Here is a 16,695-nt window from a genome sequence, read left to right on the forward strand (position 1 = left end):
TGATTGAAAGCACATGAAGGAAGAAACGGATGATATGAGATGAAAAAGTGGGATGGAGTTTAGAAACATTCCATGCTGTTTTTGATCACTCAGTCTTCCCACAACAGTTATGTCCGTCTCCACTAATTAATTTGAAACCCAGTTCTTGGTGTCTGAGGGCACTGGGCATGAGAGGTGAGATCTGGGAACTGTGGTAAGTCAGAAGATTCTAGTAGCTTTCATGTTTAAAATGAGCTTAAGTTGGAGTAGCATGCCCTACTTTGGTGGTGTCTGTAGCACCTCGCAAAAATGCTGGTGTGCGTGTGTGTGTGTGTGTGTGTGTGTGTGTGTGTGTGTGTGTGTGTGTGTGTGTGTGTTGAGTACTTAACTGACTAATATATGTTTTTTTAAGTATTTATTTAAAATTATTAACTAAGGTAGAGAGAGAGCACTGATCCACCTAGACCGTTTTCAGACTCAGCCTGGAGAATTGTAATTAAAGAACCAGTAATCTTTCATCAGTATCAGCACATGAGTGGTAATTTATGCACAAGCATGCAGAGAAGTATAAGTCAGAATGGTACGAAGCATCGGTGAACACAGTCATAAGCTGGGGTGTTACAATAATTCAACCAGTAAAACAGGTAGGAAAAATATAGCATCATGTAGTATAACATCTCTGTTGAGAAAGTAATATACAAGTGACAAAATATTTACAATATATACAATTGTTGGGCTGGTGACATTAATCACAGTAAGGCACAAGTCAAATGAGAAGGAGGAAAAGGAGAGAGAGAGAGAGAGAGAGACAAAAAAAGACAGAAAATGAAAAAAGGGGGACAACAGGAAGTATGCAGAGAGTCCGTTCACTGTAGCTATCTCCTAGCCAGGTTCAGGACATCTAGGCAGTACTTCAGGAGTTTGAGAACATATTTTTGGTAAGCTAGGGTGTACCTCACCTGCTGAAGTACCATGTGGCATACGACCCCAGTGTCCCACACAATATCAGGTGTCTGAGTAGATCTGTGTTATCTGGGATAAGTCAAGAGTCCAATAGTCTACTTCTGTTTTAACATATTTTATGACAAAATATAAGCTAATAAATAAAATAATGTTTTGTTTTTGCTACACAGTAAAAGAATATTTTCCTGATATCTGATGGAAGATGTGGTGTCCAAGAGGATGGTGAATGGAACGGGGATGAGATAGTAGGTGAGGGCAGCCAGCTGGGGGCCCCACCAAAATGGTCCAAATTGTGCCCTACAATTGCTATGGCCAGCCTTGAGCTAAATGCTTCCAGTATTGAAGACTTTAGATGACTTACTCATGAAATCATTAAAGGCAACAAAATCCTTGTAACTAGAGAGTGGGTTTGCTTTGCAAAATGCCTTAGTATTTCCCTGCAGAAGGATTTCAACCAGCACAGTCATTTACCTTTAGATCATTAAGTCTGTTACACTGATCATAATTTATTTGTTTATGTATTTATTTATCATTTGTTGACTGGGAAAGTCCAACTAGGACAGAGCCTATTTTCTGCAGAGGCCCAGGGAGAAATGCTCCAAACGCATGTCTTTGGAATGTAGGAAGAAACCGGAGTACCCAGAGGAAACCCACATGAACACAGGGAGGACATCCATACTCTGCACAGAAGGCACCCCAGCCAAGAATCAAACCAGAAAACCTCATGCTGTGAGGTGACAACGTTAACTGCTGCACCACTGAGCTGCCCAAATTCATGTAGGCAAGGACTGAGAAGTGCATTAAGTCTTGTGATTTCAGGGAACGTTTTTTTCTTTAACAGTCTTTACTAGTGAAGCTTGCAGTCAAAGATTTGATAAGTCTTTACTAACTTATCTGTGGTGAGATCACAGCTTTGCTACTTAAGATCCATTTAAAATACTCCCAGTCCTCTCCACTATATGCTTCACTGAACCCCATCAATAAATCTCGACTTGCATACTATCAAAATCTAGAGCCATCCTTAATGAGCACATCTCCATAGTCTTAAACTGGTGCCCCTTTCAAGCAGAATATTAATCTTTCCATCTTAACTACTATCTGCTTAGAGATTTTTGAAACTTACTTTTAGTTTAAAATGATATGCTCTTTTGAGCTGCACTTGGAAGAGTTTGTTCATTTTTAAATCTCATTCAGTTTTTGTGATGCCAATCTCCTGTCACTTGTCTAGAGGTAAGCATTACTATGGATGTTACAGTATTGTCAGTGACATCATTACTGGTACAGATGTTTTTATTTACTGGAGCCACATGCATTACTTTTTGTAAATCCTTTCAATCCATCAGCCTTGCCATTTTAGCCTCTGAAGTGTGATGTCTTCAGTTATCTTTTTGTTTTCCAGCTAAGTGACTACTTACTCTATTTATTTCCACTATGTCTTATCTGCTTTATGTCTCAATGAGATCTGGCTTCTGCCCTCTGTTCTTTATAAATGACTTCCTTAATGACTAGAGATTGCACAGACCTGTTCGACGTGTGCAATAAGCTGATTTACAATGGTTTCTCATCTGTTAATAAGCTTAATGATGGAATTTTTCTCAGATTCCAGAGTATTCAGGCACCTTGAACTTGGCTTTCTGATAATTGCCTTGAACATACCACCTTACTCTAAAGAAATATAGTCCATGCCATTTAATTCCTCCATGTTAATGATTGGTCATATTCTGCCATTGATTAAACAGGGTATCAGTGTTGTTATCACTGCTGTCCTTTATCTGAGCATTTTGTTGAATCCATTTATTGAGTTTTGTCTATGTCACCGTCATCATTATTCTCAAAACTCCTTATCCTGGTGAGATCATGGTAGTAGCAAGCTGAAGAGATTAGACCTAGTTACAGCAACAGCAAACATTTCCATTTAATCCTTTCATATGCCTAGACAACAAAATATATAGTCCCTCCAGCATGCCCTGGGTCCTCCCCATGGGCTCCCCACAATGGGCTGTACCTGGTAACATCCTGTGGGAGGTACCCTATGGGCATTTTCACAATGTACCCAAACCATCACAGCTTACTCTGGTCAACAGAGAAGAGCTGTGGCTGTACTAAGGTCATCCAGATCATTGATACACAGAGAGGGAGCCCAGCTACCCCATGAAGGAACCTAATTTCTGCTGCTTATATCTGTGAGCATATCCCTTCTGTCACTACCTATACCTCATGGCCATTGATAGAAGTGCTAGCATAGACTGACCTGTAAATTGGTAGCTTCGTCCTGTGACTCATCACTTGCTTAACCACTACAGTATGATATAACGTCTGGATAATGGCCACCACTGATGATCAGTGTACCAGTTTCACTCATGAATGACAGCCTAAGATACTTAAACTCCTTTACATGAGATAGTGTCTCCCGGTCGCCCGGAGAGAGAGAGTAATCTACTCTTATCTGATTCAGAACCATGACCTCTGATTTGGAGGTGTAAATTTTAACGTAACTGCTTTATACTCTGCATCAAGTCGCTCCATCATGTACTGTAGATCACAAGGCTAAGAAGACAGCATTATCTAGAAACAACAAAAATGCAACCTTCACATCCACACACTAGATACTGTCCAGATCTTGGCTGACATTTGATATTATATTCATGAAAATCAGAAACAAGATGGGAGACATAAATTCTGAGAATGTAGACACTACTCTTATTCCTCAAATACAGGGACCATATGGCATGCAGCAATTATCCTCGGACCCCATATTGTTGCAGCCCTTCCCAAAGTTTTCAGGTACACAGTGCTATAGACAATAATGGACAACTCCTGTGACCCCCTCCCAAGATCTGTGCAAGGTGTACATCTCAACCTCTTAGCAAAATAATTATGTCAAAAGCCAAAATAATAGGGGGGAAAGACTCATAATAAGGGACTAATTTTAAATATTATCTTATAAAGTTAGAAAATTGCTAGAATAAAGGATTTTGCATTAGCATTCATTTTCTGAAGGATATGATGTCTGAAACCACAATGTCTGTCATTATTTAGTGACTTTAGTCCTCAATGAATTGACAGAAAACTACACATTTTATGAGGAGCAGATTAAAAATATGAGGCAAAAATTTGAACATTCTGTGAAATTCTTGATAGCTGATAGGTTTGGTGCAAGAACAAAGAGTTGTCCTACTGTTCAATGGACAGAACAGAAACCAGCATCGTCCTTTCTGAATTAGAAGGTTGTTGGATGATGTCTCCTTTTCAGTTCCATGACATATGCTTTCTCAAGGAGGAAGAGGAGTATAATTATTCTATAACTGGAACATACCCTCCTGTCCCTCTTTTTGAAAAATGGACCATAACTCTAGCTTGCTAGTCCTGAATTGCTGTCCTTAGCCCCTATGCAGCAGTAAAAATGTGTGTTTATTATGACATTATAAAAATGTCCAGCACCTTCAGTGTTTATGGACAGATCTCATCTACTTCTATAACCTTGTCATAGTGAAACTATTTAATTGTCACAGTGACTTTAATCTACTGAAAGGGATTGAATTCCACAATCTGATTCTTGTGCTACCTCTTTAGAGGAAGGTATGTTCACCAGATTTACCTCCACAGAGAAAAGTATATTCCCCAGATGTGTATTTCCTCAAAATATTCATTCTACCTGTCAATTATGCTGCCAATTAAGGTCAATGTTTGTCCACCATTATTAAGATCAGCCTGGAAAGTATACCATCACCCTTCCTGAGTTACCAGTTGGCCTGTCAGAACCATTTTGAGGTAATCAAAGAGTCATTCTCCATGGCCTCACCAAACTCCTCCCACATGCAGGCCTTTCTTTCAGCAACCACTGCATCTTTTTTTAAACTGGCAGCTTCCTTCTCTGCTTTATCCACTTGCTGATATTTGAGTTACCTCCATGGCAAGTGCTAATACCCTTTTACATACAGCTCCTTACCACTGCCTTAAATAGTGAGGACTTGAACAGGGTGTGTTCATACTCCAACGTCTCTGACCCCTCAGGTATAAGGGAGAAGTTTGTCCGGAAGTGGGATTTGAACTCATCCCATACACAACAGCATTAACTAACTTCTCCCAGCTTAATCAACCTGTCACACCAACTGTCTGAACCAAATCACCACCAAATAGTGATCATTTGATAGATCAGTATCTCTTGGGCAAAGTGTCTAGAATGTACCACTTCATGTCTGATGACATTGACCTTTAGTATATGTGTTTATTTTGCTATCTGCTAAATTAAGTTAACCAAATTTGGAAGAAAATGTAACTAGCAACCTCTTAGAGGCAGTTAAGAAGTTATTAAGTATACCCATAACTTGTGCCATTTCTGATACAGAAAGCATGTGTTTTATTTATCTTATTATAGTTTATTTATGTGTTGGTAAGGATGATCCCCTGTTATATTCTTATAGCTGCAGCCATCTTTTCTGGCAATACAGGATTGAAATTATAGAAATTGAAAAACCATTTGCTTGCTGTACTATATGTAACACCTCACCATTCTTAGTATTTAACATATGATAGCTATACCATTCCCGATACAAAAACATGGCATTTTTGTATTTTGTTTGCTTATTGTCATTGCTGTCTTTTGGCTGTGTTCTTATTGCTGCAGATTCTTACTGTGAAGATTACAAACATATGCAACCCCCCATGTATCTACAGCATCTAATCATCATTCTCATTGCATATAGTTTGCCACATATCTATGCAAACTGTAGCAGTAGGAGGTGCTCAGACACTGATAAAGACATATCGTAAGTTAGATATTGCAAGTACATTACCTTATATTAAAATGAACATGTGAGATAGTGTGGTAAGGAACCCATGATATAAGTAATTGACTGAATCTCTAATGAATTAACCTTTTTGTTATCAAGAATGATTAGTTAACTAATGTAAAACCCTTTTAGACACCTTTGATGTCACTATGGTGGAATAGTCAATGAAAAACAAAATTAAACTGGGAAAAAAAATAAATAAAAGGCAAGTTACAATCTTTTTAACAAAATATACTATTAACATCAGTACTTAGTGCTTAGTTTGGCTAAGAAATACAGTATGAAAAAGGTGTATGGAAATGTGTCTAAAACCATGTAATTATGACAGTCATACATTAAAGCAAGTTTTAATCTGACCTGCAGATTTATTGATTTACTCTTCCAGTCAAATTATTTGGCTCCCTTTTCTTTTTCTTTTTTTTCTTTTTCTCATTTTTTTTTCTTCCTTTCTTTTTCTCATTTTTTCTTTCTTCCTTTCCTTGCTTCTATTTTGCAAGACTGAAGTTAGTACATTAACTAGGTGGTTCATCACCTATACCAGCACATGAATTACTGCCATCTCAGCTCCTGTTATATTCAGTATCACATTTAAAATGGGCTGCTGTCGAGTTTCTAAATAGATACTTATGTCTGTCTTGCTTCTTTCCTTGTAAATATCAAGTCCCTTCTTCTTCTTAATGCACTGCATGCTTTCCTGAGCTGGTAGGATTATGCCACAGTATAGAAGACCCCCAAATACATGTCTTACATTTAGTATTCACGGCTATGTATACTGCACTAACTTTCTCTGGCAGTTGTTTACTTTAGGACACCACATCGTACTTCATGCAGGCGTGGGTGGTGCCCACTTAATTGATATCCCGATGGGGCTGTCAGTAAATGTTTGGCACATTTTTTTAACTTTTATTCTAATTCTGTACGTTTTCAAAAATTAAAAAGTTTAAGAAGGTTAAAATATATAAAAAAATGAAATAATGCCGGGCATTACTTTTTAACATATTTATTGAATTATCACTTAAGACATAGGCAAACATATATTTATATAAAAGAAAGCAAACCATATTAACATGTTCCCAGTGACAAACATTATACACCACTTGTATTCTTTTGTGTAAATATCATCAATCCAAAATTACATAAATTGCTCAGTTCCTGCCTTCCTTTAAACATCACTCCTCCTCCAAAACATCATTCTGCATGTATTGTTCCCACAGTTTATATTTTTATGTAATTTGCTCCTGCTTTTTTCCAAAGATCCCACTTCCATTTTTTTATCTCTGTTACAGTATTCAATACTTTGAATACTGGGGGCACAGGAAAATAATTTTCCTGGGTGGCGAAAGCCAGGGTACATTTTTGGCTAAGCTTATATAGGCCCTAAGGCCAATAGCCTAGTACCCTCCTATGAATCTATGAACCTATGAATATAGTTGGTTTAGACTTTGATTTCCATTTTTAGTAATAGCTTTTTTGGCAGCCACAAGACTTACACTTATCAAGGCCTTACTATTTTTAAGCAATTCATATCTTTTAGAGCAGCTTAAAAAAATAATTTCCTTAGTTACACCCATTTGTTCACCCGATATTTCTGACAGAGTACTTGGCAGGGAATTTTTTTGAAGTCTGCCAACTTATTACACTCCCAAAACAAATGTTCCTATTTACCTCTTTCATCTCCATCATGCTTCTAACATTTGCCATCTACCTGAGGAAAATTTATTTTGAGTTTGCTTAGAGTATAAAAGTACCTATGCAATGCTTCCAAGCAAAAATCCTAAATCTTCTAGACTTTGTTGCATATGTGTGAGCCATACATATGCTCCAGCCCCCATTGTTTCCTTATGAATTGCTTACCCACTTTCTCCTCCCAGTCTTTTCTAACCTCCTCTGATTTGTTCCTGTAGTTATTGTGTAATAATGTTTTATATGCTCCAATAATTATCCCTTATTTAAACAGCAGCTTCTGTTCCAGGTTCAACTAAAAACTGTATCAGAGCAGGTCTTTCACTTAGGATTCTCTTATCCCTTTCTCTTTGCCTATACTCTGATATCACTCCCTGATAGGGAAGGCAATCTCTAGCCTGCAGTCCAAATGTCTTCTTGGCATCTCCCCTTCCTATTACCATTCCCTCTCTAGTTATTTGCCCCAATACCTTGGTTCCTTATCCAGTTATCTCCAGTAAATTCTAGCCTCCTCCTGCCTGTTCACTGTATCTCTAACTGCAGTCATCCATGTTGTCAAAATCTCCTTTCTCCATTCTCGTTTTGGCTTAATTCTTAGAATACTTTCTGCTTCTTTGTGAATATAATATTGTTTCTCTCTTTATAATTTCTCCAAATCTTTTGGGTTTCTAATACCATGACAGGAATGGACCCCATTCCTAAGTCAAAGTATGATTAAAGTTCATGGAATTAGTATTGTTTTATGTCAACCAGAAGTGCTCTTCGCAGCACCCGCAATGTGCCCAGTAATGACTCCTTCTGCAATTTGTATGGAGTTACTTGTATTGGTAACATATCTAAGTACAATTGTAAATTATTTTTTATAAGACCTGTTGCTCCTACTACTACTGCTGGAACTGTCTGGATATCTTTCTACCACATTGCACTCATTTATGTCTGCAAATCCTGATAGTTTATGACTTTGTTCCTCTCTGTACATAAGAGACTGTAGTCACTGGGCGTTGTGATTTCAATGATCAATGCTACTTTTGGCTTCCTTTCATGGACCGATATATCTGTTTTTCTCACATCTATCTTTTGAACTATTGGTAGTGGGTGATCCTATGTGATGTAGACTTCATCATTTTCTATGATGCTTTGTGGCTCATGTTTCCAGTGTTTTTCAGCTACGTCAGTATTATAATGTTTGCACAATCCCCAGTGCAACAGTCTTGCCACATTATTATGCCTTTCAGTATACAATCCTTTTGCCATTAGTATGTCACAGCCAGCAACAAGGTCTGCAACTGTTTCCAATTCTGTTTTACAAAACCTACATTTGTCTGTTTCTCCCACATGTTCAATGGACTTTGAAAACCAACGTGTACATAGGCCATTATCTTGGGCCACCAATATCAACCTTTCATCTTTTGGCTTGAATTTGCCTCTTATTAATTATTCCTGCATTCACTCCTGATCAACATGAAGTTCTTCCAGGAGTTTTCTATACTTGCCACTATATTTATGCATTTTCCACGTTTCTTGCCTTCTCATCTGATCCTTCACCTTATAGCCTTTCTTTTGTTTTTTGTCACATTCAGTTGTTGCCTGATTTTTAATTACTTCTGGTTTGATTTCCATTCCCGCTTTACGCCGTTATGCTTCTGCTAGTCATAGAAGGGAAGTGATCTTAGATTTATTCTCCTCATATTTCAAAACGTTCACTATGTTTGGGTCTTGTGAGGTCAGTAGATATGTATGCGGTCCCATGATTGCAGATTTCTACATGTAATCAATTTTGAGGAGGCCCATACCTCCTGCAGAACAGGAAATATATAATCTTGGTATGCACTGATTTTTGTAAATCATTTGATGAGCATGAAGCATCCTTCTTGTTTTCCTGTCTAATCTATCCAACACCTTTTGGGGCCAGTCAATCACTTCAAAACTGTAAGTTAGGACAGGAAGAACAAATTGGTTTATAGCTTGAATTTTGTTCCTAGATGTCAACACTGTTTTCAGGATTAATTTAAGTCTTCTAAAATATTCCTTACTAAATTATATTCGCATTTGTTCATATTTTATTGTTGATCTTTCATCAGTTCCCAAATACTTATACACTCCCTCTTGCTCAAGTTCCTTTATAACACATTCCTATCCCAAACTGATATTTTCTTGGTGCTGCAGTTTTCCTGCTTTAAAGGTTGCTTTTGCACATTTATCAAGACCAAATGACATTCTTACATCATCTGAGAAAGTTTTGACTACTTGCATTTGTGCTTTCAGTTCCTCATCTGATGAGCTATACAGTATTAAATCATCAACAAAGAGAAGATGAGAAGTCTTTACACTTTGTTGCTTTCTGGAAGACAAATTATAGCCATAACCTAATCTGTTAAGCAGACAGCTTAATGGGTTAAGGGCAAGGCAAAAGAGCAATCCCCCTTTGGATTTTTATCCCTGGAATAATAATTTTTTCCATTATCATGGTTTAAGTGCAAAGTGTTTTGCCACTGTTTCATGGTCACTGTGATGTAGTTTGTCAGTGTAGGGTGTATGTTATACATTTTTAAGCATTCTTTTATCCATGAATGTGGGATACTGTTAAATGCTTTTTTGTAGTCAATCCATGTCATACTTAGAGTATTCCCCTTTTTACAGTTCTCCACTATGACTTATTTAACAGTAAATGATCCTTTGTTCCATATGACTTTCTTTTATTGCCCTTTCATTCTATTGCCATAATTGAGTTTTCTTCTAAATGACTATAAACTCTGTCAGCATCAGTTCCGGTGTATAGTTTATACGTCATTGGAAGGCATGTTGTTGGTCTGTAATTTATAGGGCAGCTTCACTCTTAAGTAGGAGCATTGTTTTTCCTGTTGTTAACGAAGTTGGTGTCTGTTCAGGGTGTGCATATAAATAGTTCCGGCTAAATCTTTATGCAAAGATGTTAATACTTTTAACCAGAAGTTAGGTACTGCATCTGGGCCTGGGGTTTTCTGATTAGAGGCTTTTCCTAACTTTGTTTCAATCTCTCTGGCTGTTACTTCATCCCATTTCATATCCTGTACCTTTGAACTTCTTATTCTTTCTTTTACTTCTTCTATCCATTTAGCATCTTTCTTATGCTCCACAGGCTTTTTATAAATACTTCTACAAAATGTATCTATTTTTTTCTTTTTTTGGTAGTCTTTCAGTTCCTTTTACTTTGTTTCCCAATTCTCTGTAAAACTTTTTTGGGTTATCAATAAATTGCTTATTTTATACTTTTCCTTTATATTTATGTGTGTATCTTTCAAGTTTTTCTGCCTGTGTTAAAATGTTTATTATCTGCGATAGCCCATGATAAATCCTGATCCGTTATAATACTGCACATTGCTTTTATCATGTCTATGTTTCTGAGTATTTTTGTTGATCTGTTCCCTCTTCTGTACTCTTCTAACAGTGACACTTCTTGTCTTGTAACCAAACAAATAAATAGAACGAAAAACCAAAAAGGTTTAAGTGCACTAATAACCAAAAAAATAATAAAAAACACAACTTGTGGCTTAAAATGAAACTCACTTTAATGGTAAACAATACAATTAAAAACACAACTGGCTAAGCGCTTTCACCCTTCAGTTCCAGGGCTTTATCAGAGTGTTATTCATAAGACAAAGGATCCTTTAAATAATTGGTGCAGCAGTCACATGATTGTTAAAATAAACTTATTTATCAATTTATTTTAACAATCATGTAACCCCTGCACCGATTATTTAAGGGATCCTTTGTCTTGAACTTGAAATGAAGGGTGAAAGCTCTTAGTCCGTTGTGTTTTTAATTGTATTTTTTACCATTAAAGTGAGTTTCGTTTTAAGCTGCAAGTAATGTTTTTTTATTATTTTTCGGTTATTAGTTCACTTCCTGTCTTAATTGCTTTATTGTTTTCTCTGTTCGATACTTCCATGATGGTATTCAGTTTCTCCCCTTCCTTTCCCTTACTGCCTTGTGTTCTTGTAGTAGAATTTTATCTGTTACTAATTTAGCTGCACAGTAACATATCCTGTTTACTTCTGTTATATCGCATGGATCTCTATGGACAGTCCTAATTACTGTGTTCATTTGTTTTATCAAACCTTTAACTTTTGAGGTTTTATTGACCTTTTGCAGTCTATTTCTTTCAATGATCTTAATATGTCTGTCTGTCTGTACTAAATCAAGCAACTCATCTCTTAGCTCATTTTCTTTTAAACTGAGTGCACAGTTTTTGTTCTCCATTTCCTGTGAGCGTTCTATAGAAAGTTCTATAGTATCTTCCTGTGGCACATTCTCTTCAACTTTATTCTGTATCATCCTTTGCTCTGTCATATGGGAACTCACTGGCCTATGACTCATCAACATTGACTGTGTCAGAGTTGCCATAGTTTCCTGTTCCTTCCATTGCTGTCCATCTTCAATGAACATTTATACTGGTTTCCTGTGAAAGACTCCAAAACATCTTCATATGGCAACTGACCTGTTTCTTCCTGTTCCACTGGTTTCTCCTTAATATGGATGTCCATTCCTCTGTCCTGGTTTGATGTTTTCTGAGTTAGATTTTCTACACTGAATGCTTCACTTCGCAGATACTCCATAACCTCAGTTTCTGTTTCTTTAACTTCTCCATTACTGATCTTCTTTTCTAGTTTTCCTCTTTGTCTTCTTATTTTTTTTTGTAAAGTTTTCCATGTCTGGATTCCTTTGTCTGTATTTCTCTTGAAATATTTTTGGTGCTGCTCTTTTTGTATTGGCTAGTTTTGCTTTCTCCTTTGCATAAATATTAAACCATATTAAATCTATTTTTCTTTTCCATGTCCATATTTCTTCTTTAGATGTCTCCTGATCTTCCTGTTTCTCCTTACTTTGGGGACTCATTCCATCATGCTGTGATGTAACCTGTGTTAGACTTTCTACACCAAATCCTTCACTTCATAGGCACTCCATAACATCAACATCTATTTTTTTAACTTCTACTTTACTAATCTTCTTTTCTGCATTCCCACTTTGTGATATTATTTTTTATTGTGGAATTTTCTATATCTGGGTGCCTTTGCCTGTATTTCTCTTCAGATATATTTGGGGCTGCCTTTTTTGTACTGATTAATTTGGCTTTTGACTTTGCATAAATATTGCACCATAACAAATCTCTTTCTTTCCCATGTCCATATTTCTTTTTTATAACTTTCAAAAATGTCTTGTTTTGTTGTTTATATGTTTGTACTTCCTCAGATGCTTCTTTTCCAAACAGATCAAAGTTTCTTGGTCTATATAATGTTTTTTCACAAATCTGTTGTATTAATGAACACAAGTATTTATTTGAAGCTTCTGACAGTTTTCCTTGTGGAAGTATTTTTCTTTCCTCTAATTTCTCTCATAATCATTTTGTATGTCTTGTGTCTGGAAATTCTGGGCTTTTTGCGTAATAGTAACAATATATAGTTTCTTTCTTATCCTTAATTGTCCACTCTGTCATCTTTATGGCTGTTCTTCGACCTATCAGTTTTTGTGATTTTTGTGGACTGTTACTTCCTTCTACAACAGGGAGGCCATCCTCCCCCCTGGGATGGCCTGGCCCCATTGTAGGAATATTTCAGTATTTTGAGGATTCTGCACTGTCATTTTTTCCAGTCCTGGCACCAGTGCACCTTACCAGGATTAGGCACTTTTTATCCTGGGTCTTCTGCTGTCTTTTTTAAATGTTTGACCTACTTCTGTCCATTATATATGTTATATAAAATACAGTCTATATATCAGAGTCGTCTTGGTGAGATTTTGTGAAAAACTGGGTCTACCTCATGAAGGTACTCATCAAGACTTGAGGATGACTTTAATTTCAGCAATACTACTGTCCTTTGCTTGCTGACTTATCTCTCCATTCAGAGCCCTCATCTCCCAATTCAGACAACCCACTCTCCATTCTGTATGTCTGTTGTTATTCTCTTTAAGGAGCAGCCCAAATCCCACTCTCTCCTTATTTCTTGAATTTCCTGCAGGTTCATCATCATCATAATCTCTTTCCACTTTGAATTATAGCTTTCTGCTTGTGTATGAGCATTAACTGTGTAGCTCTAAAATATCCCTTCAAATTAGGCAATTGTAAACCACCTTGTTCTATTAGAAGGATTAACATATCTGACTTGACCCATGCTCTCTTCCTCTTCCAGATAAATTCCTTTAACTCTTTATTAGTTACTGTCTACAAATGACCTGTATGTAAACCTAAAGGGGCTAAAAAATGTTTCACTGCTTGTATCTTGCTATCCATATCCAAACATAGCTTCCAGTTTCTCAGTTTTGTATAATATTTTGTTTAGTGTCTTCCCACATAACTTTAGCTGCCATAACAGAATCTAATGTCAAGCATTATTGTTTGATGTCAGTGAAAGATGGTCACACACACATCAAGAAAGGGAGCTCCACCCCCTGCACCTCCTCCTATACAAAGTTTTAAGTGCCTTGCAGTCCTTTTGGGGTCCGGAATGGATGTTGCACTGTTTTTTTTAATCATATTGTCTTAAAAACAGTTTGATTCACATGAACATTCATTTCCTAAAAAATAAAGATGTCTGACATTGTAAGGTAGGCCTGTATCACATCTGGGCCGGTGCTTCCTACTGTGCATCCCTCTGTATCCTAATGTAAAAATAGTCTTTTCTCTAATTTTCATCCTTTTAACATATAAATCTTCAGCACAAAGCTTTTCCTCTGAGAATTAACTGCGTTATTTTTCCCCTCTCCTACAACACTTTTGAACATTTATAATGTTGTTGCATGCTGAACCACTGTGAAAACCATCTGACTTCTCTTTCTTCTTGTTAAGTAGTCACCTTAGTGTTTTGATGTCTCCTGTTCTTACTATGGCCATTCACGTTTAGTACTAGCTTTTGTTTCTCTGCACCACATAACCCTTATTTTTTACGTATATATATATATATATATATATATATATATATATATATATATATATATATATATGTATGTATGTATTTATTTTTTGCTGACTAGCATGAGTACTCTATTTTGATTAACTCAGTGTATGCTTTACCTGCATTTGATGTAGTTTGCTTTTCATAATGAGATATTTCTTACATGTTCTGTTTTATTCACTGCTGCTTTGTACTCTCTGAGATCAAACGTACAATATATAGATGGCCAAATGCAGTTACTAAACAACTGGTGAAGGTGAAATAGAGAAAAGGAAAAGTAAGTTCAGATAATCCTGGGTAAAAGACACAAATGTTTTATTTTCTTATTTAATTTAGCATTGTTATAAAACTGTACTAAGCAGAAGTTATATGCTTTGTTGAGGTATATTGAACTGTATACATCTTTGCTCAGTATACCTCCACTGTCTCCATGTACTGCTTTGTTTGTTTTGTTCCTTTTTCTCCATGAACTGTACTCATTAGTTTCAGTAGTAGGTCAAGAAATGAAAAAAATGTGTGTTACGAATATGTTATTTCCCAAAATGTCCTTTGTGAGGATTTGATTGGTAATGTATATGCCTGTTATCTGAAGGCCTGGTTCAATATGAATTTTCATTGCCCATTCCTTTTATAGAGTATCTCAGTTCTTCATAAAAGTGAATTTCTTTTCTTTCAGTGACATTTGCTAGAAACCATGGCTTCAGACAGTATGGATGTTAAGGAGACTGATAATTCAGGTGCTGTGGATATAGGTCTAACAGGTAATTACCTGCTGACCTTCAAGGATGAATTTTAAAGAGGCAGAATCCTCATATCTTCTGGCCGAGTCTCAGTCTGCAACTTGTGTGTGCGCATGTTATCTGGTAGATGTGTAAGATCCTCTAACCCATTTAGCAAACATTATACATCAATCTGTGGGTACTGCACAATACATATTAGTGAATACTGTAGTTTGTAAAATAAGACATTACTTTGGTTTACCATTCACCCTGCTGGGTATGTTACTGTTATTCAGCAGGCTTCTGATTATGAGTAACAGCATTATGAGTGATGCCAGACTTGTAGGCAGAACCTTGCAAATACCACCGTTGGCATGCATCTGTCACCAGGTCATCAGTATGACTGATTTCTATATTAATTTACATTATCATATCTACCAAAGAAGACAGGCTGACAGATTTGTACCAAGCTGTCCCATTTCTACATCCGAAAATATTAAATGTTGTTGTAGCATAACTAGTTCTTAGAAATAATAATATTTTTAAGCTCAAAACAAGGTAAATTGATATGTTACAAAATTTAAGCAGATTTTTAATCATATCACATACAAAACAGCTTAAACTAGACAAAAAAACTCTAATATGGTAAGGCATGTAAATTAACAATCATAATTTATATACATGGGCAACATCTTCCACTGTCTTTGAAAGCAGATTTCAAATTTTGAGAATAACTTTGTTGTATGCTGAGTGTACAACAATCAAAATAAACACATCTTGCTATTCTCTTTGGTTTTAATGTAAAACAGCTTTGTGCCACTGTCATTAAACAGTGCTGATTGAAATTTTCTTTTCACAGCAGACATGTCCAAGGGCCCCAAATGTATAAACGCTGGCATTACAAAAATATTTAAAAAATCTAAAAGAACTGTATTTTATACATCTATATGAAGGATTCTGATTCTTTAAAACTTGATGGGAAGCTGTGGAGTGTGCTATGCATGTGAGAGAAAAAGTTATTCATTTTATGAGAATAACTTTCTAATGAATTCTGTTCAGAGGTGCTCGGATGCAGCTGTATTTCCTGTTAATTGTAGCTGACAGCAATGACATTGGATGACCATCACATGAGTTTTTAGGAAATTAAAGGCTAATAAGTGAACACATTTCAGACAAGAAACACAACAGTACAAAAATAGAGATTGTGCAGGTAGCTTAATTTTGCAGTGACTGAGATGCTGTGTTACACATACATAATTTTAAAGATTTAAAGATTCTTGAGGCTCTCGACAAACAATATTTTGCAACATGCCCACCATCCTGTATACATTGGGATTGTCCCAGCATCTCTGTTAATTTATACCCTGGATGAAGTGTGAATCTGTGTGTTATTTTCATTTGATTATATCCATTAGCCTTTGTTCATGTGTTTGATAAGAAGTCATTCTACTGTATAGTTGCTATTTGATAATTTTGTAAACTATGCATGGAACAACTCAGGACATTGGCATTTTGCTTTGCTTCTCATCTATATTGATTTATTGATTTTACCTTCATTTTAAGATTTGTGTGAACATTACTAAACCATTCAAGCAAGTCAGATTATGATTTATGGTGGTTTCTTCAGTAAGC

General features: G+C 36.3%; 1 protein-coding gene across 4 annotated transcripts in view; it reads left to right on the forward strand.

Annotated features, from left to right (window-relative positions):
* CRACD (capping protein inhibiting regulator of actin dynamics) overlaps positions 1-16,695 on the forward strand; it is a 1,952,305-nt gene that overhangs the window by 1,182,817 nt on the left and 752,793 nt on the right. For 3 of the 4 annotated variants that reach the window (XM_044062482.1, XM_044062485.1, XM_044062484.1), the window contains one exon: positions 15,021-15,105. The exons of the other annotated variant lie outside the window; for it this stretch is intronic. In XM_044062482.1, coding sequence (XP_043918417.1) covers positions 15,039-15,105 — 67 coding nt within the window. In that variant the 5' untranslated portion in view covers positions 15,021-15,038. The remainder of the gene's footprint in view (positions 1-15,020; positions 15,106-16,695) is intronic. 4 annotated transcript variants of the gene reach the window in all.

Source organism: Protopterus annectens, chromosome 2.part1, assembly GCF_019279795.1.
Source record: "Protopterus annectens isolate FY-2018-M chromosome 2.part1, PAN1.0, whole genome shotgun sequence".
Classification (NCBI taxonomy): domain Eukaryota; kingdom Metazoa; phylum Chordata; order Ceratodontiformes; family Protopteridae; genus Protopterus; species Protopterus annectens.